The sequence below is a fragment of the Strix uralensis genome, chromosome 6 (genome assembly GCF_047716275.1).
Source record: "Strix uralensis isolate ZFMK-TIS-50842 chromosome 6, bStrUra1, whole genome shotgun sequence".
NCBI lineage: Eukaryota > Metazoa > Chordata > Aves > Strigiformes > Strigidae > Strix > Strix uralensis.
Window position 1 is genome coordinate 27270109 of NC_133977.1, and position 21705 is coordinate 27291813.

The 21705-nt window shown below is 50.4% G+C and overlaps 1 protein-coding gene across 1 annotated transcript in view; it reads right to left on the reverse strand.

The window, feature by feature from the left end:
• Positions 1–17407, reverse strand: part of LOC141945337 (unconventional myosin-X-like) — a 97585-nt gene extending 80178 nt beyond the window's left edge. The window contains exons 1-2 of the mRNA XM_074873379.1: positions 17306–17407; positions 3187–3285 (exon numbers count right to left, since the gene is read on the reverse strand). Coding sequence (XP_074729480.1) covers positions 3187–3285; positions 17306–17326 — 120 coding nt within the window. The 5' untranslated portion in view covers positions 17327–17407. The remainder of the gene's footprint in view (positions 1–3186; positions 3286–17305) is intronic.
• Positions 17408–21705: the final 4298 nt, after the last annotated feature.

The following is a 21705-nucleotide window of genomic DNA, read 5'->3' on the forward strand; positions in this document are numbered from 1 at the left end:
AAAAATCTGGTCCAAGGTCCTCAAAGAGTTAAGCAGGTGCTCCAGCAGGACTGCAGCAAAGGTGGATTATGAGCATTGGTTCTGGTACTCTCTGGACAGAAACACTGCACAGGTGAAATATACTCCCTGGAGTATGCCACATTGACATCTTGGCTTCAGCTAAGGTGACAGCTGTCTGTCCCTGAGGCTAGGGAGGTTCACTGAACACCCTTGCCCATCACTGCAGCCCTAGCAGCTCACCTGTCCTCAGGCAGAGGCTGGGACATCCAGCCCCACTGAGATTTGTGAGGTGAGGTCTCGGTGCCTCTGGAAGGCACTTGTGGCATGCGGGACAGGTTCTAGGCCTTCCCTGGCACTGGGAGAGAGTTGACTTTTAATCTGTCCTCTGCCCTCCAGAGTGGAGACAAGTTTCCAGTCTCTGTATCACCAACAGGCTGAAGGGATCACCCAGGCTCCTGAAGATAAACATGTGATGCTTTTCTGTTCCCAAGATTGTGTCAAAGGGGCTTTCCCTGAGGAGCTCTGAGGTGAGATACAAACATGACTGAGATATGATGGCCCTTCAACTCTTAGAGCTTGCAGGGTGCTGCACTGATGCAGGCCAGCCAGGCCCTTTCTCACCTCCAGCCATCCCAGTAAAAAGGTTCTTGTTACCTCACTGCTCACTTCTGGACCCCTCCAGCAATGTGTGAGGAGAGCAGTTTGGAGGAACATCCTCCTCATCATCCTGTCCAGTTAAGGTGAGCCAGTCTGGCTCCAGAAGCTTGCACTACTGAGCTGAATATGATGGCTGATTTTGCCTGAAGCAAGTGAGAAGACAGAAAAACTGATCTTTCAGCAGAGCTGCCTCTGAAATATCCTTTCCAATAAGTTAATACTTAAACAGAAATTTACAGGCATTAATAAGCAGATCTTTATTACTTGGGAAGAAAAACCATCAGCTTTCAGTCTAACTACAAACAAGCCACTAAATACCACACAGGCACCTCACAACAGAGCCAAAGATTTCTACTTTCTCCCCAGTGATGAACTGATTGTCTCAAATTTAGCCCACAGTCAAAACAAAATGACCAGGACTCTCTCCAAGTGCCTGCAATGGGCAGGAATAAAGCAAAAACTGGCTGGCAGACAAGCCAATATGAGGATTGCCAACCAAGCCAGGTTGAGCAGGGGAGAAATGATTCCTCCTCAACCTCAAATCCATCCATTAGTGCAACCCTGAGCATGTGAGCAAAGCTCCCACCCAGCATCTAAGTTATGTTTATCCATAAAGCATCCAGCTGGTCTGTCTGTACTGTGGTTTTCAATCTTGTGTTTCATAAGTGTCGGCTCCTTCTTTCCTCCCAGGAAGTCACATTTCTGATGGATTGTTGCTTGAGGTGTTTTTAAGGAAGTGAAAACAAATGGCAAAAACTCTGAAGCATGACTGGCTGCCTTACCTCAGAGCTGCAAGAGCTGCAGGGATGCTGGGCCACAGCAAACATGAGGACAGTAGATTTAGGGATCCTAAAATCAGAGGGATCAAGTGGCCCATCCAACCCAAAGTAACATGCAGATGTTTTCATCTGAGTTTTCACTTGGGGTAAGACAGCCAGTCCTTCCTACAATTATCAAGCAATGAAGGGGGCAGGTGAAGGACGCACATAGGACAGCCATCATGGAGGGCACTGAATAAAGAAAGCCCTTTAATGACCACCATGTGCTTTTTTCTGCATAAGTCATAAAGCACATGCTCCTTCACCCTAGTGGTTTCTTCCTTCATGGAGGAAAAAACCCAAATCCAGCTTTTTTTAGACCTGTGACTCCACCCAGCATTATCCTGTGCACTTTTTCTAGCACAGACACAGGCTGGCGGTGGGGTGGACCCACTCAACTGGCTCTATGGTGGGATCCTTTCAGAGGTGCCAGGTGGGTTTAGAGGATTTTCCAAGGCCACAGCAGCATATCAGAAGAGACAGGAGCAAGTCTGGGAGAGTCACAGAAATACTCACCATTTGTTGACACTCCGCTGGCTGCTGCATTACCTGTGACAAATGCCCCTGTGATCTCTTAAAATGAGTTAGTGACTACCCAGCGCTCCCAACGCAAGGCAGCTCCTCAAGAGAGGATTTGAGAGACCGCAGTAACCAGATGAAAAAACCTATGTGTCTGCTAGGTGAGTTTGAGAAATAAATCAGGCTCTTTAAAAAGGAATGATGATTTGAAATCTAGCCTTTTCAAAGCAAGACTAAAAAGTATGACAATCCTACCACTGACTCTCCACAAGCTGAAGTCCTAAATCTGCTTTCCCCCTGTGCCCTCCTTTGTTTGCCAGGCAAGAGACTGACAGAAAACCTGTTTAATTTTCTGTAACAAAGAAGCTGCCTGCAGAGCACTCTTCACCAAAGCAGCTGAGCAGATCTAATTGCTTGCTGCTGGAAGGCACGTTCCTGTCCATTTCCCCATCCTGATCCAGGCATCAGTTTGACTCACTAAGAACCTCAGTGAAGGCAGTGAATAGTTTTCCCAGGGTTAGGGAGCTAAGCTGACTCACTGAGGACTTGGATGATCCCCAGAGGTCCCTTCCTACCAATATTACTCCACAAGCACTGCAGCAGGCATGCCAGGGAACCACAAGGAACACAGGGCTGGAAATAAGGCAGGAAAGCAAGCATTAGTCTCCGAGGATCTCAGCTACCTTGTTGAGCTGTCCTATGCACAGCTGCTGCATTTACACTGCCAACTGACACGGGCAGCTCACTTCCATGTGCCCCTGACCCAAAGGGCTGATGGCGGAAGCTGCTGAAGCAGACAGTGGTGAGCACAACAGCCCTTACAGCAGCGCGGCTTGCAAGAAGCACATCCCGGCAGAAAGGGCTGCTTAGTTGGTGGAGCTGCCTCCTTCCTAGGAGCATTTTGCCAATATAATGGTTTTGCTAGGTTCTTAGTGCAACTCCTTCAAAGATGGCACAAGAAAAACTAAGAAAAGTGAGGTGGGCAGACAAATGAACAGCAGAAAGAGATCAATCTTCTCTTTTTAACCATCGTTAGACCTTTGGCATGGTTTGTAACACAGCCAGGTCAATTTTCAGGCAGAATTGCAGCATCTCAATTGATAAATTTCCTTTTAGCATGAAGGTCATGCAAGACCAAGAAGTCCATCTTGCAACTTGGCATAGGTTACAGCCTCATGCAAACTTTGCTTACCATGCCATAATCTGAGGTGAAGAGCACGTTCCCATCGGCACATGAGACAACAGTGCATGGCTGCAGCTGGTCCTGCTCCCGCAGCCATACCCTGGCACCCTGCAAAAAACAGAAGATCTCCCGTTAGAAAGAACTGGAGCCTGCAAGATCTGCACCTGGGGGAAACTGCGGTATTCAGAGGCTGCTTTCAAGCCACAGCTGCTTAAAATTTTTAAGCAAGTCCCACTTACCTTTTCAGGGAAACTGGTTTTGACTTTTTTAAAGTAACATGAGAGGAAGAAAAAGTAGTTTTAATCAGCTTCATGTGGAAACCAACATAAGAAAACATCAATTTTTACAGGAAGAGTCACAGAAAGATACAAACACACAGAAGAGTGGGTTCGACTGTCTAAATATTTTCAAACTTAGAGTAGCCAGTCATTAAAAGTCATGCTATAATAATAATAGAAAATGTAAATAAAGCATGTTTACAGTGTCATACACCCACACATCACTGTAAGTCAAAATGCTTCCAGAAGTCATCAGCAACAGCTAAGTAGACTTCACAGACTTTTGTTTTTCTCTCTTGCAAGAGTTTCCTTGGGTAAATGACATGACATGAAAGTTTCTCTGATGTGTATATACACTGATTTATATACACTCTGATGTATATATAATAGCCCTGCTGCATATATAGTTTCACACACACTACATCTTAAATTGCTCAGTGTCTGTCAAGACAATCCTGAGCACAAAGGCAGACTTCTGGTAACACATATGCAGGGATCTGCAGGGCAAGCAGATCTCATACCTCACCTACCAAAAAAGTGCTGGGAAAATCGGTTTCCTGGATTGACCTCTTCTGCCCTGCCTGACTTTGGGACTTAGTACAAGGGAAAGAGCAGGAGCACAAAGGCAAATCATAGAGCATGACCTGCAATTATGCAGAATTAGGCATAACATCACACCACATTTCAGTTATTGCAAACTAATCTGTTCCATGTCTTCCCATAGAAATCACATAAACTCTGCTTAGGTAAGTACTGAGAAAAAGCCAAAGTGCTAAACTGTTGAGTAACATCAAGGCCATACTGCTTTTCATCGATTCACAGACCTGCTTTCTTCCTAATTTGTTTTCTGCCCCTAAGTTATTGATTACAAAAGCCCTTCCTATCCTCTTAAACCCGTCAGCACCATTAGCTCTTTGCTTATAGGTTTATTATGTTTGAAGAGATGCAACAGTATTTCTATATAACATTATACAGAACGTGGAACACTAATTCTATTTTTAATGATTTATTTTAGTTTAGGTGGGCTTTTTTAAATTAGTTTAGTCACTTTAAACACTTTAGTAGCCTGGATTTTCCTTATTGTAAAAGATACACCTATTGGCCAACCTCCAGTCCTCAGAATAAAGGAACTGGTTGTAATGACATTAAAAAAGACCTACATAATTCTAGCTTTGCTGCTGTGTTCTGCTCTAGAGTTTCCACAGGAGGCAGATTAATTTCCCCTAACCAAGTGAATGAAAAGCACCAGTGCATCTGATCAGTACCTAAATCCAAGGATGGTGTGCAAAGATCGCCCTCATGGCTAGTGAGCAATAGTAATACAAAGAAGTGCCTTCTTATGTTGCAGATTCAAGTTTCAAGATCCCAGAGAGCTGGTAAGCAATGCACTGAATACAGATTTTGAGGAACTATACAGAGGTCTTCATGACATCCTCTTACATTTTCTGAAACTCTTGATGCTTGAGACAAAGTGTCCTGAGGCATCCGGACAAGACATTGCTGTTGAGAAAACACCCATTTCCCAAATCACATTCTGACTATGCCGCTTAAACATGTGAACAGCAACACACGGTAGTAGAAAATCTTTATGCTATTTTCACCAAAGGCCCCTACTACTATCACGGTATCAAGAGCAAAGAGTCAGAAAACAGCAAAGTTGTGCGTGGAGTTCCCAACAGTGGGATGAAAGAAAACATTTTCTAATGCACTTACCATAAACACTCATTCCCAACAGTGCATTTCACTGCCTCCAGACACCAGTAACCCATGGCGCACACACAATGCGCCCCCCAGCATTAGGAGTGTGCCATGCTCACAGAGCCCTCCATGGTTTGTCCCCACAGAGCAGGAGGGTCCAGGTTACACACACTTTCCACTCCCTGAACTCAAAAATTAGTTTGGAGATAGAGGCAGTTGATAATCTGACACACAAGAGACACTCCACGGGCATGAACACTGTTATTTATTAGGTACCATTTAGAGTGAAAAAGTGGGGAGATGGACAATAAGATCCCTCTGGTATCTTTAACACCTAGAAATTATCAGAAAGTCCAGACTGACCCAGACCTCTTTCCCAGCAGAAGTCCATGTGTAAAAGTAGTAAAAATACTCCCAAAAGCAGACCTAGTTCTTTTGTACAATACTGCCCCATTTCCTACAGACTTATGGCAGATCCTTCTGTGTGATGCTAAGGAGCAGAAAGCAACACGATGTAACTCCCAGGCACTGTGGTATTTCAGCTGCCCAGAACTACTTACTCAGTTTCCTTTGATGCTGTAGCTGTTTTTACAACAGCAATTGCCTCTGCCCAGTAGAATAGCTGCACCCATTTATGTTGTTTCCAAAAGGAACATCATGCTCAGACAGCCAGAATAGGAACCACAGAGCAAATAATTATTTTAACTTCTGCCCAGCATAGTCCCCATTTCCTGAAAGGCTGAGTTTGTTTTAGTGCATCTCCTTCCATCAGCCCTTTTTTCTAAACATGAAATTCCCCAAGGAGCCTTGACTAAATACAGAAACAGATGGTGACACCAGAAAGACTGCCCCCACATCACTCCCCTCTCCCCCAATACCACACATTTCATTGATCAGTTGATAAGATTAAATTGAGCGGAAAACTCCCAAGAACTGCCAGGCAGCAAGGCTGAACTTCCATGGGAGAAGCAAGGGCAGCAAAGCAGAGCACAGCGCAGCACTCCCGAGCAGTGACCTGCCAGCTCTGGGGGGTCCCAGCTCCTGCAGGCACCACAGACAATGGGAAAACCCCTGCTCTCCTAGCACAAGGGTAAAAACCCCTTCAATTTTCAAACTGGGATATAGGTGGTCTCACCCACATCCAGAGACAAAACAGTTTAACAAAATGAGGCCACAAGCTATCACTGATTTGAAGAAAACACCTTAACACACAGCTAAGGAACAACAAAGTGATGATTTTGTGTAACCACTTTCCACTGAATAAAGCTGGCTGAATACTGATGATACAGTTAACTTAAGCCCCTTATATTATGAGAATAGCACATTCCCTTCCAATTCTTCTTTTAACTAGGAGTTTATTAGGGGAGTTGTTTTGGTTTTAAGTGGAGCAAAACCAGCAGGTACTGAAAGAAAGAATGAAGTAGTAATGTACCAAAGTTCCTGTATCAAGGGTAGGTCACTTGGGTGTTAAATGAACTCTCGGAGACCAGCATACTCATTCCTATGGCCTCAGTGATGATCTGTCCACGAACTGGCCTTGCCACAAAGCGCATAGCAAAGCACAATCCTGAAAACTGATCCCATGACATGGGGTTATAATTTAGAAAATAAAGTTGCTGGCATACCAAGAGCCGTATTTCATCAGTACTGCCTCACTCTCACACCATGCTGTCTTCCACTGTGGAGAGTAAACTCTAAGATGTCATATTTCTCTGTTCACATAACACCTGGCACTTTGGGGTCCTAGACTTGGAAATAAATAACATTCCCTGGTATCCATGATAGCAAGAAATCAATTGAAGTCACAGATTTCTTTGGCTTTCTGTGCCTTTTCTGAGTGACTGATACCAGGAGTTATCTCTTGCATTCACACGCCTGTATCTGCATCTCAGCAGATGCAGTATGCTGTGTCTGCAGGGAAAGGATAAGAGAGATCTTGTACACTGTACCCCAGGGAAGGGGCGTAGAGGCAGACAAGCAGTGCACAACCCTGACAGCAGAAGCAAAGCACCCAAGCATTAAAGCAGAGCATGTAGCTACCAGTGGGTGCACCCTCCTCATCAGCTATCCAACTACTGAAGGCAAAGAGAGTGCCAGAAGTTGAGATGCAGATCTCTGTACCTACCCTGCAGGTCTCTGTGGAGAGGTGCCTTTGCCTCTCCACAATCTCCCAGCCCAGCAGGAGACACACTCAGGGGTTGACATGAGCAAGCCACTGCTCTGCAACAGTACCACACTTCAGAAACAAGTCATCATAGCCTGCTTTCCTCTTATGTGTGTAGCCTGGACTACCCTTGAATCTTCATGTTTCCCCAGGACCTCCTCTTTTCTGGAAATGGCTTCTTCCCAAGTGCAAGCAAGAATGAGCTGCCCCAGCTGTACAGGATTTGAGGAGACAGTTAGCAGTGCTGCCTCTCTCTGACAGCACTCACATGCCCCATTCCTCCTTGTGCACAAACCTGCACAACTGCCAAGAGTAACACGCTTGGCAGGGGCTACAACCATGATGGGTGCATCAATTTTCCCTGAGTGATTCAGAAAGGAAAAGTGGGTTTGGTTGGAAGACACCTTCCTCTGTATGAAACACGCACACCATTCTCCACTCTGTTCCCATTATGGGATGTTTTTGGCATGCTTTCCTTGTGAATGAACATAGTTATCAGGCTCTAGATCAACCTGAAAACACAATACCTCAAGAGACTCTTGCAGTACCTTGGTTTGGGTAACTAACCCTGATCACTGTTGCAGCCATTCAGCAAGGGGCAGGGACTGTAAGTCCAAGTCAAAAATTGCTGCTGGTGCTGTAAGTTTTTCAGCTGTAAGTATTGTGTATATACATACCTTTGTCCTCCTAGCACACTAAGACTGTTCAGTGGGTATTAGGCATCCAAGCCTTGTGTTTTTCCTGGCAAAGGATCCATATGCTCCTAGGCTTGGAATCAGCATTGTGCTAAGCCAGCTCTCTTCCCAGCCTCAATGGGCTTTGTGGTTGTAAACCACGCAACAGAGATTGGGCTAGAAAGGCCCTTGTGCAATCCAGACAAAGCCAGGATCAGGTTTCAATAAATGCACTTTTCAACAGATTGATCTAGATGATCATGAATAAGTGATAGATATAGAGAGAGTTAGCTAATGGATACAAAATTGGTGGGGCGCGGGAGTCCCTGACACCCTAGACCCTTATGGGAAAGAAAGCAACCTTGCTGTTTTTCTGATGTCAGTCTGAAATGAAGTCATACAGCCAGTCCCTGGGTTATATCTGATCAGCAAGACCTGGACCAGCTGCTGGAAGGGAGGGGGCAGCCCAGGAGGCCACAGGTAAGGAGAGAGGCAGAAGCAAGAACAGCTGAGCTGGCAGCAGCCAACACGGAGCTGCTGCAAGAGAGACAATACCTGCAACAGCAATCAGGATAACAGAAACAAAAGTCTACTTCTTGCAAGGCACAAGGATGACATGCTGTAGAGCAAGAAGGGACTGGATTTCACCCAGGAAGGAGCCATGATTCCCATACAGTAGCCACTGAGCCTAGGCAGCACAGCTCATGGAGCTGAGCACAAAGCTACAACCGTGGGTCCTGCTGCTCCAGAGCTGCAGCCCAGGCTTAGTCCATGACTCAGACTAGTTCTGCCAATTAGCAGTCCCATTCCTTACTAATTAAGAAGCAAAGCCCTCAGTCTGCCAGCAGCTCTGCAGAATAGCAGTATCAGGAAAAGGTTTGTGCATTTTAAATTGTCTAATCTAAGAGCGGTTTGTCACTTCTGGTCACTGATGTATGTGCACTGCTTCCCACCCCTCTTTTGCCTCCCCCTCCCATCTGTTCTGTTCCTCTCTCCTCCCCCAGTTTGGCTGCTGCACATCTCCCAACTTCAGATATCCCCCAGGAAATGCCTGGTCCATGAAGGTAATTCTTGCTCTTCTCAAAGGAGCAACTACCCACTACAACAACGACACCAGTTTCTCGCTATGAGAGTGGAGGGAGTGACCCCCAGCTGTTTTCCCATGCTTCAAGGCTGCCCTTTGCCATAAGCACAAGGTTTGCAGAGAGAAGGCAGGTGTGCATCCTTCCAGGCTTCACTGCAAACTCTGTCCAAGTCTCAGCTTAAGATAAGTTGCCCCCTGCAATTCCACCATGGGCAGTGGAGTCACTGCCCTCCTCAGCTGAAGCAACAGTCCTACAGAGTTTGCAACCACCTGGGAACATCTCACCAGCCTTGAAAATGTATGCACTGCTTCCATGCCTCCTCTACGAGCAATTCCCCACCTAAAATCTGAATTAAAACAAGTCACTCCCTAGGGCATATTACTCACATTGGTATCTACAGATGTGTATTCCCTGTCTCTGAAATCCCTGACACATCACAGCAACCCTGGCTTTCCCACATGTTCTCTGTAGTCCTGAAAGGAAGGAAGCAACATGGCATGTGCAAAAGGCCAGCCTAGCCCTAGAAAAACTTTCACTGACCAGCTAGTGGCTCCAAACAGAGCAAGTGAAGAGCTATCCCATCCTATCCCTGCCCTGCCCTCACCTTGGATATCGCTTTGGGTCTCCTCTCCCTCTTGCCACCAAATACATAGTGAGGCAGCTTCCTTGCAGCTCCCCTCGCTCTCTCAAATTCGGCCAATGGCTTCAAGGCTGAGGCTGGGCTGATGGTCAGCTGAGCGGCATTCAAGGTCCACAGAGGAGAGCTCAGGGCCTCAGGAAGTCACGAGGATACAGCAGTCTATCACAGAGACACCAGCTCCACCATCCTGCCTCCGAGCAGCCACTATACAATGTGTTTTGTCAAAATCTCAGATGACAGCCCTGAAACAGTACTTCTTCTGCGATGTTTATTACACATAATTTGGGATTATGTCCAATACCTTTTTGCATCTTGCCACATCCTTGACTTCAATAATTCCCTGCCATGTGGAGTTCTACCATCTACTCACACGTTATATGGAAATGTACACTTTTTAATCAATCAGTCTCATCGCTATGAAGCACAAAATCCCTTTTTCTCACAGTCAGAGGTGGAGGAACAGAGGAATCCAATCCACCTTTTCTGTCTCATCCATTATTTTCTGCTCTTTTGCCATGTCTCTCCCTGTTTGTCATTTCACCAATAAAGTATTCTCAGGGTTTTTAAACTCTTCACGTGAGACATTTCCTTGGTGTTTGATCGTCCTCAGTGTTCTTCCATCAAACACCACACAGAAAGCAAGTGGAATGCCTCTGAGCTGGGATGCACTGTCAGCCAATCTGAAAGAGTGAAAGTGGGGAAAAAGCGGGAAACAGACCAAGTAAGAAGTTAGGGAACAGTAAAGACAATAGAGCCCATGTTTCACTATTTTCTCTTCTAAAACCACTGGGGACAAAGACGTGTGCTAGTAGCAGCATCCAACTACTAGACAGGGATGGCAGCACTGTGAATAACAATGGAGAAATGCAGAAGTTTTTAATAAACACTCCTGGAAAGCACCCCTCTTGCATCACACTGAGATGCTGAAGTGCTTTCCCATATATTAGTAAATGGAAAGGACATAAAACATTTTAAAAATCAACAGGTCCAAGAGTTCCCAGAGATCTGTCCAGTAAAGTTTCTCACCAGCTGACATTCATTTTTGATAAGCCTGGAAATGCTGAGGAAATTCCAAGACATTGAAAGGGTCACGGCCTAAATGAGGCCAATAGCAGGATTATCCCAAGTAACCATGGGTTGCTTAGACAATCCCAGGGAAAATACAGCCCTCAGCTTTTCCAACTTAAAGGTACTCTAGCTTTTATCATTGTCCAGTGCCAGTCAACATGTGGAAAGAAGACTAGTCGAAAAGACTTCTTCATTCTTTGCATTCAAGCGTAAGAGATAAATATGACAGTAAGAGACTTTCATGGCATTGATCATACAGAACACAGTATTCTGATAAAAGTCAGCCCTTGAGGAGCAAACAGCAGCAAAGGGATCTCAATGAATGGGGAAAATCATGACTAGTTGAGGAACTATCTAACAAAACTCTGCAGAGAAAGGGTCAGTACTATTCTGTGTTCTCATCAAGAACCTAAAATCAAAAGTAGTACTGACAGTACTAGCAGATGCCAACATCTGGTAGATCAGTAAGTACCCACAAGGATGAGACCATCAGAGCAGTGTGGATTCCACAGCCTGCTTGTTTGAACAAAATGGGATTAAAATACAGCCAAACTGAAAGGTCAACTTCAGGGGAGGAGGACTGCAAGGAGCACTTCAAACGGAGGAATGTCTTCTGGAAAGTCACAGAGCCAAAGAGAACTAAAAGTTGCTAAACAGAAACTGCCAGGACATTTGGTTGCAACAAAAGCTGATGCATGTCTGGGATGTATAAACAGGAGTAAGGAAGTTTACTGCTTACTTATGCTTTGAGGTGTGAGAAAGAAGCCTTATGGAGAAAATAAAAAACCCCTCATTTTTGCTATTCAGAAAGATCCCTTGTAATGCAAAAGTTCTTGTGAAAATGTTAATGTCATTATGTATATTTGCCAGAGCTCGGGCTGTGCTATCTAACCCAGACACTGATAGCAGGGGGACCACAGCAGCATGTGGCCCAGCATGGGCTACAAACCTCACCTCAGTCCCTGCATACTCAACTAACCAAACCCTGCTGCGAGGACGCTGCTGCCAGCAGTACTGACACCACAGCTCTGCTACCTGCTGTCTCACCTTTGTCAGCAACCCAGAGGAGACCTGGTGCCGGAGAATAATTTCTTGCAGACAGAGAAGTTATTTGGGACGAAACAACTCTCATGAAGCAGAAGAAAAGTAGGACCCAAAACCGGATGGAGATGCCAGACACTTTAGAAATGAAGCAGGATTTATTTTAAACCAAGGTTGTGTAACCACTTGAAGAAACTGCAAAAAGCGGGGGATCCTCCAGAAATAAGAAGCCTTTCCAGAAAGTGTGATTCAGCCAAACCTTAATCATTGGCTCAGGATGCAAGTAGCAGGAATAAACAGGACTAATAGACAGCCCTGGTCCTAACCCAAATTTCTATCTTCTCATCAAATACACTGATCACTGCATCTACAAGAGGCCCTGCCCCTGGTTCCATTGCTATGATAATTGTTGCATGTACAATGACAGGACCCAAGAGTCGCCCGGACACTGTGCCAAGCAGTGCGTGGCAGACAGGGCCTCCGTAGGTGGCTTTCCTGGGACTCAGCCCTACAGCACCGCTGAACTGTGTGCAATCTCAGATGGAAATGAGGAGACAGAACCACGGAACTTAGGGTAACTGGAGGATAACCAGGAAACGCAGACTTGCAGAAGTTTCAGTCTTAATGATCACATTTAAATAGCTCGTACATTCTCCTTAAAGCAAAATGGGAAATAAGAAATTGCAAAACATTTGTGATTATTATGTTTAAAAAAAAAAGTGAGGCAAGAAGTGAAACCAGAGCTGTCCGAGGTGGTTTTGGAGACAGCAATGGAGCAGCTGCAGGATGGCCCAGGGAGACACGGCCTCTCTTCATGTGGGGGCTCCCATCCAGTGCCCACGCCAGCCCACCCTTGCCCCGCTGACAGGATCTGACAAGGCTGTAGCTCACGCAGCCTGGCTCCAGATGAATGCCCTAAGGAGGAAGCTAACAGGACTCCCTCTCTTCTGCCAGACACTTCTTCATGTCACCTCTGGCACAAGAGCTTTCTTCCCCACAATTGCTTCTCCAGAACAGTGCAGCCAGGCCCTTTTGCCCTACACCTGCCTTTTTATGGCTCTGAACGGTTTGGGGGAGATGCAGCTGGGATGGAGGATTCTGCATGTAGGAACATCCATGCTAGCTCCATGGATATCTTCAAGGACAGTGGTACTTCTCTCTAGCTGAACTATGCAGACTAATTAAACAGAGATTGCTCTGTTTGGTATCGACACAGAGAGCATTACATACACAGCACAGATGTAACAGTCAGCATTTCTCCGTCTCTTCCCAATCTCTCCGGATCCTCTTTTCTAAGAGGTCACAATATTCTCCATAAACTAAGAGGAGGTCACCAGGGAAGGTCATCAAAGCACATGTTCCTCAGGGGAGGAGAGAAGCTTGGTGGGAATACTCCTTCATGGAGCAGCCTCACTGCTGAAGATGACACTATCTACCGTTTCTTTCCAAGACAGCATTTCTTTCCAAGATGGCATTTTCCTAAGCCAACGGTTGTTAACACATGGGCACTCAGCTCACCGTTATCTGGAAAGACAGCACATCACTCACGGTCAGCATCACCCAAGTTAGCTGAACCATTTCCCTTGTCTCAGACAAGAGTCTCTGGAAGGATTCTCCAGGACATCCGGCCACGGTCCTCTCTCTCACAGGAACTCCACCTTCTCCCAACGGCAGGGAGCGTGGGGAGGGCAAACCAAGCTGTTGAGAAACCTGACCCAGCGTGCCATGTACGAGCTCTCCCCACCCAGCACAAGCTGGGCTCCCTGGGGACACTGATCTCTGAAAGATGCAGCCAGGCAGCTTCAACCAAGAGCTCAAAGCTGGTGAGAATCGCATGTGCAACCAAAAATCAGACTAGTACTGTACTTGCTGCACCCATGAATAAGGCAGGCTCCACACTGCAAAAATGCATTCACAGACAAGTCCCTTCAGTTCTTCTCCTTACCCACATACTCTGTCTGCAAATGTTTACACACATGAGTTTACACCAGCAGTAAGGAGCCATCAGACACCTGGAGGACAGTGTGTACAGTTAAGTATCACATGGCCAGCAAAGGGCAACATTCTGCAGACCAGCCCGTGGCTTTGTGGAGTACTCAGACACTTCCCAGTTGCATCAAGCAGTCAGCACACCCGCGCAGCAGCCAGAGCAAAAGAGACCTGGCAGAGCTGCTTGCTCCCCACCTCAATTTGGGGCCAAGAAAGCAGTTCAGATGCATGCATCGTGGCAACTCAGGTAGCCCTTGTACTCCTCCATGGACTTGACTTGGACTTGAGGCTCCCCCCAGGTCTGCATGTGTCTCTGGGGGAGGTGGCTCCTCTCCCCACCTCCATGGCAGATGTCCCAAGCCACAAAGAAGAGAAGGGCTGTAGTCAGGGGAGGATGGGGGACAGTAAGTGAAGACCAGGCCAGCTGTAGAGAGGACAGCTCAGACCACCACAGCCGTCCAGGACATGAGCACAGGATCCCCCCTGTCTTGTCAGAAAGCTTAAGAACTCTGAGGGATTTATTTTACAACACAGATGAAAAGCATTGCATTTCACCAAAAGAGCAAGGAGAAAAACTGTTCAGCCCTTAAAATGCCAGCATTTCTAGGCCAGTGGCACATGAGCAGAAGGAGAACAGCATCTGTGACTTCACTGGATGCTGCTGCTCAGTGCAGGCTGACCGTGGGGCCATGCCGAATGGTCACTCCAACTGGCGAGCAGAGAGGGACAGGATGGGAGAAGTGCCTCCTTTAACCCTGGCCGCGACATTCCTGCTCCTCGGGGGGAATTGGAGAGCGAGTCACATCCTCTGTGTCACCCCACATCCTGCCCACACTCTAGACACGCAGGGAAACTATCATCCGTCACCGCGCCACAGCCCTGGCCTCCAGAGCCCCTCCTCCCTGTCTGGGCACAGGACTCGCTGCAGCAGCCAAGAAAGGAGACGGCAGCGCACACACTGTCTCAGCTCCTCAGCTCGTACCCGGCTGGAGCAAAGGCGTCATCCGTCACATCTCTGAGCCATGCTGCACACCAGACCTCAGATGGCAGAGGCACACAGCTTTGTGCTGTACCACTTGCGGAGGATGAAGGCGTCCTAATCTGGCCCACTTGGGATGCCGCAGGGGAAGAGCATCGGCAGCACGCCCCCCGCCAGCTCACTGTCCCCAGGGTCAGCAGTCAGAGGAGGACACGGCACATGGGAAGCCCTTCAGCAGTGTCAAGCTGGCACAACCGGCCAGAACTATTCTCCCCTTGGCAGAGCCAGGACGATAAGTAGGTTGAACCCATCACTAAACCATTTATCTATGATAAACTTCAAAGAATAGGAACTCCTTTAGTCTCCAGCATGCCAAGGGAGGAACCGGGGAATCTGGAAAGACCCATGGCATCCCCACCTAACCTCAGACACCGACCACATCGCTCAGTGTGGTATCTAAACGCTGCAAGCACAGCATGGGAGCCTGCTAAGGCAAGACCAACAACACGCTGGGGTTTAAGCTATTCATTGTAAGGGATGACATGCATCCCCTGGGACAAGCTTGGCTTCTGCTGCTGCAGAAAGAGCAACTCCCTTCTGCTCAGGCGTTGCCCTCCCACCAAGAACCCCCCATGGAGAAGGAGGAAGAGTGGCCAGGGTGCAGCAAATGCCAAACATTCCCGCTCCAGGGAAGCCACGTTCCCTCTCTCCTACCCCCACTGCCTTTCCTGCAACGCAAAGCTTGATGCTTTCCCACGCACGGTCACCCTGGCTCTCCAGCCTTGGCCACCTTGCTTCACCAGGGTTTAAGCCTGTGATTTACAAGAGATTTATTTAAGACTCATAGAAGTTCCAGCTTCAGGACTGCTGCTCAGCCCTTCCCTGGAAATCCCTGTTTCTCCAGATAATGGCAGAATCACGCCTGGACAAGTAAAGCTGGACAAAGCAGGCAGTTCTCTGCTGGGTGCTACTTGCTGAGACACGCACCTCTGGGCATCCCCTCTCCAGCCTCCCATTCCCGTCAGGCGCTTCAGGCTCATCGGTGGCTACTCCTGTTGCAAGAGGCCAGGAGGTTCCTCGTGACAGAGGGGTGGGCGTAAAGGCTCTGGTGAAATGGCCCTTTGGGAAACCCTGGCCTCCATCTGATTAGATACAGGCGGCCCAGGCTTCCAGGAGCAGCAGGTTAATCAGTTAATGGCTGAAAGGATCCTGGGCGATGTGCTGCGCATGCCGCTGGGCAGCCCCAGCCCCACAGCCCCCGGGGCAGCCACTCCTTCCTCACCAGGGCCAGACCTGGGAAAACATCTGTTCTGATAAAGAAAGTGCTTCGCCGGGGAGGGGGCAGGCCCCAGCCCATCAGCTGCTCCAGCCCACCGACAACCGGCTGCTCTGGGGGGGCTGCCAGTTCCCTCACCGCACCCAGGACAAGGCAAGGGCCAGACACTGGGTTTAATGGCTTGGAAAGCAATCAGGGGTTGGAGGGCGGGCGATGTCTGATGCCCCTGGCCCCAAACAGGAGGCTTTCAGAGCTCAGCTGCAGACCTCAGGATGGCCCGGTCACCCCACTGTGCGTGCCATGCCCAGTGCCAGTGCCATGGGCACCCGCTGTCGCCCACGGGGCCAGGAAGGGCAGCCCCAGCCTTGCACCCGCTTGCCCCTGACAACCAAAGGCAGCATCAGGCTGGGCTAGAAACCTGTGTGCACTCAGGCAAGGAAGGAGGCAGAATTTCGGGGGATCTGGGGTGCGCACAGCACCCCGCCACGTTGCGTTAAGCCTACACATCGCTTTCCCCCCCGCCCCGGGCAGCGCAACGCCCCACACGGCTGCTGTAAACCCCCGAGGACAGGGCACTGCAGGCAGGCGCGGGCCCAGAGCCCTCGTCTAACAGGTCTGAGCCTGGCCCCGGAGCAGCCCCGCTCCGCCCGCCAGCGTGAAGGTGACTGGGCAAAGGCCCCGCGGGACCGGGGGCTGCGGCGACGCTTCCCGGCTGCTCACCGGCCCGGGGCGGGCCCGGTGCCACGTGCGGCGGGCCGAGCTGCGGCAAGCACAGGGGCAGGAGCGGGCTCCGGACCCTTCGGTCGCCCCGGGGGGTTAAAGCAGCGTGCGAGCCGTCTCCGGGCAGCCATGACTATCATGCGACAAATCCTCTCCTCCCGCAAGCAGCCCTCAGCCGGAACGGCTGGCACCGCACACCGCCCGGGTCCGGCCTCCCGTTACCCGTTCGGCTCCTCACCAGGGGCTGCCCGGTGCCGCGCCGGGCCTGGCGAGCGCTCGGCGACAAAACCCCCCCGCACCTCAGCGCTCAAGAAAAAAGTGCAGCCGGGACCGCCCGGGCGAGGGGGCGGCGGGCGCGCAGCATCCCGCGGCTCCGGGGGCGCACCCGGCACCCCCCGATGCTCGTCCCACCGCGGGACCTGACCCTGCCGGCCGGCGCCCTCCGCCGCCCCCAGCCCCCGGGCAGGGCCGGGCAGTCCCGCCGCCGCCGCCGCCCCGGTCCCCGCCGCTGCCCACCTGGCAGAGGGAGGCGTCCATCGGCGATCTGGCCCCGCACGGAGCGCTGCCGGCCGGCTCTCAGCGCCGCATCGCCGCGGCCGGGCAGGCACCACGGCTCGCCGGCCCCGCGCCGCGCTGGCTCCGCCCCGGCGGGCAGCGGGGAGCGGCCGGGCCGCCCCGCTCCGCCCCGCTCCGCCCCGCTCCGGGGCGCGGGGAGCGCGGCCGCTGCGGCTCGGCGCCTGCCGGGGAGCGGGGGAGCTGGCCACGCCGGCTGGGGAGCAGCCAGCATCTCGGGAGGGGGATGCTGGAAAGGGTTTGGGGTGCGGGGGGCGCCGGCTGAGCCCGAGCGGCCGGTGGCACCCACGGCCATGCAGCGGGGACCCCCTCTGTACAGCCATAGCGGCCAAGTGAGGGCTTTGGAAGAACCTCTGGTGTCACTGGAATAGCAAACATGTCGGGGCTGGGGTCCTCTCAGCAGGTCGTCATAGCGCCACAAAGGGAGAGAGGCCGTTAACAGGAATCCTGATAGACCTTCAAAATGATTTCTCTGAGATCTGCAACAGCTGGCATAGAGCAAGAGGCTGGGTGAAGTCTGTCAAAAAAGTGTGGCCGGATCATAGTCCACAAGTGCTTACACTGCAAGGGTGTTTCTTGCAGTAAGAAATTATTTCTTTATTCTGAAAGAAAGGAGATTTAACAGAGGGGGGGGATTCACACACAAGTTTTTTTGGATTTGTTGTTTTTGTCAATAATGTGCTTTTTTAACTACTTAAAACTCAGAGAGGATTCTGAGAGAGATGACAGTATCTTGTCCAACCTCTGACACAAGACAGAGCGACACCTAGGCCACTGTCTAACCTGTGATGACCACTCCCACCAGACTCTTCCACCTTCACTATCTGGACCCTTTGGTAGGGTTTCCTAATATGTGAGTCACTGTCAGTGTGTCTTTCCGTTTGATACCAAGTCACTGAGAGCTATCCTGAGCATGACTATCCAGCCCCTTTTGTACTTGTGCTGGATTAGCTTAACCTACACCACTTTCCCTGTTTTATGAAAACATCATGCAAGACGGCGCCAGAAGCCTCACTACAGTCCTTATCTCACATCTAATACTTCTACCCGCAAAGCCAATTACCCTGTTAGTGAAGGGGATTAGATCAACTCAACAGCGATGTGTCCTTGACAGTCCTCTCTGCAGCCACGCGTTTGTCATCAGGCTGTTTCTGACATGGCCAGCCTTTTCCCTGCGGGAGGAACAGTTCATCCTCTGCTATTGCTGCTTCTTCAGACCATTTTGACAGTCCAGCACCAGATGTCCCCTCCCAGACTTCTCCAGTGGAGAAACTTTGGCCATGGTTCCTGTCATCCAGGGCTGTGTGACCCATCAAGGCATGACCCTCACAGCTGTATGGCAAGGGAGATCTGACAATGAAGTGGCACGCTAGCAGAAAACCTATTCCCAGCAAACACACCAAGCAACCCAAATGCACTCATCATAAACTCGGGGCCTTACCCTTGCTTCCCAGGCCAGGGTCCTCATGAGCTCCCTTTCCTTTTACCAGGCACACACGGGAGAAAAGATTTCCGCACACACCATGGAAGAAATTTCTAAGCCAATAACTGCTGCAGTTTTCAGCATGGTGACAGTGGTGCAGCACATGTATTGCTGGGCTGTAAGGGAGCGGCCGCTGTTCCAGCCTGGCAGACCTCCCTCCAGCTCTGAGCCAGGGGGCTAACAGGGCTTGGAAAGCCCAGGGTGAGGTGAGGAACCAATCTTTCAAAAGACAAAGTTTTTAGTATTAAACTAGTGTTGAGTGACACCTTCTAAGAGGGAAGAAGAAGGTGGCTTGACCCTCTGCTTAGAACAAAGTAGCTTTCCAATGTATCCAGGCAGTAAATGCTGGATTCCCCAAACGAAGTGACTGATGCTGTAAGCCCTGTGCTCCATCAGCCTGGTGGGAAAGGTGGCAAGAATCTTGATAAGAAACTTGTGCCTGATATTTCCTCCTTTCTGTTACCGGATTAAATTGTTAGTCCTACATTCATACAGCCCAGCTGGAACCAGGGATGTCTGAACTGTCTCCTAAATCTATTTAGGCGCTGCTCGCTGGGAAGGGGTGGCTACCACCATCTGCTTCTTCACAGAGCTTTGATAAGCAGGCGGGTGCTGACTTGCCATCGCTGGCCACCTGGACGCTGCCACCACCATGTGTCTGGCACCTCATCTCTGCACCCCAGCAGTTCCAGGGTGCCACATCAGTGACATGATGAACACAAAGCAGTCAACGAGGGCTGGCAGGGACCCCACCACTGAGGACAAGCCTGGGACCTCTCTCTAGCCCATCAGCATCCCTCTCCACCTGAAGGCTGCCTCCTGCCCCGAACCTGGATCAGCAGCACTGCCCACATGTTCAACAGCACAACAACCCCCAGCAGCACTACAGGCTTGGGGAGGAGTGTCTGGAGAGCTGCCAGTCAGAGAAGGACCTGGGGCTGTTGATTGACAGCCGGCTGAACATGAGCCAGCAGTGTGCCCAGGTGGCCAAGAAGGCCAATGGCATCCTGGCTTGTATCAGAAATAGTCTGGCCAGCAGGGACAGGGAAGTGATCTTACCCCTGTACTCAGCACTGGTGAGGCCGCACCTCGATTACTGTGTTCAGTTTTGGGCCCCTCACTACAAAAAGGACATTGAATTACTCGAGTGTGTCCAAAGAAGGGCAATGAAGCTGGTGAAGGGTCTGGAGCACATGTCGTATGAGGAGCGGCTGAGGGAACTGGGGTTGTTTAGTCTGGAGAAGAGGAGGCTGAGGGGAGACCTCATCGCCCTCTACAACTACCTGAAAGGAGGTTGCAGAGAGCTGGGGATGAGTCTGTTTAACCAAGTAACAAGCGATAGGACAAGAGGGAATGGCCTCAGGTTGCGCCAAGGAAGGTTTAGACTGGATATCAGGAAGCATTTCTTTACAGAACGGGTTGTTAGGCGTTGGAATGGGCTGCCCAGGGAGGTGGTGGAATCCCCATCCCTGGAGGTGTTTAAGAGTAGGGTCGACATAGTGCTGAGGGATATGGTGTAGTTGGGAGCTGTCAATGCTAGGTTAATGGTTGGACTAGGTGATCTTCAAGGTCCTTTCCAACCTAGACGATTCTGTGATTCTGTAGCAGCAGTGCTGGAAACCCAGTGAGCTCCCAGACCTCCTGCCAGCCCAGCTGCAGAAAGGCAGGCACAGAAACCAGGGTGCCACTGCTGTTCTCCTCTGCTTGTCAGCAGAGAGACGGGCTCTGACAGAGGAGATCCAGGGAGGGTGGGTGCCAGGGGGTCTGAGCAATGAGCTATTCCTGCATCCGTGAAAGGAGCAACCCTCCGGTGCTGCAGGCAGCAGAGCCCCGCACCCAGCTGTAGCAGCAGCAGACAGTGAGTCAGCTTCCTGCTGGGCTTTCCACACCGAGGGAAGGTCGGTGGAGGACTGGCAGGAACAAGCCAAGGCAGGAATTCATCCTGGACACCAGACAATATCCTCATTTCCTCCTCTGCCACGGGTCTGGCATACTGCTGGGAGGCGGGCAGGCCAGCGTGCCCCTGCTGCGGGCGGTGAGCATCTGCCAGGCTTGCTCTCCCATTGCCTGCGAAGGAACGAGCTGTGACACTTTGGCCGTAGGTGCCACCTCCCCAATGGCTTATCAGAGCAGGGCTCAGCTTGTAGGGTGGGGAACTGATCTCCTCTGCTGTCATCCCTGGGATGATCTCACTCGGGAGAGCGAGCAGCAGAGGCAGGATACCTTGGACCCAGCCAGAGGCATGGGGAGGCACAGATGCAGGAGGAAGGCATCCGTGCTCTGCCATGCATCGCCACCATCGCACACCCCACTGCCAGGCCCTGCTGCTTTGCCAGGGCTACCAAATCCCTCCTTGCCCAAAGCACAGGGCAGCCAGAAAAGGGTTCTCCAAAGGGGGAAAACTGCTGAGAAGCAGCGACCAAAAGTCAAGCATATTCCCTTGTAGGAGTGGCCTGACCCTGCCAGACCACCAGACAACAAGGCACTCTCCCAACGCAGGCTGTATGTGTGCAAGGGGAAGGAGAAATACAGCAAGGCACTCACTGAACCCTCAGCTCTGGCCCCCTCCCCACTCCAGTTTCACAATTGCTTGAAATTGGCCTAAAAATTGATTCTTGAAAAAGGCAGTTCCCTCCCTCCTCCTGTTCCCAGTCTGCGGGGAGCCCGGCCACAGCTCAGATCCAGGCAGGGCCTGGCCAGGCCAGCTCAGGCTTGGACTGCCCGAACTCAGCACAAAGCTGTGGACCTCTCCTCCTGCCCCGCTGCTCACAAACCAGCCCGGTTCCATGCAAGTTGTGGATGGCAGTGATCAAAGCCACACCAAAGCTCTCCCTGCCCGGGGCTGCTCTGGGGCTCTGCA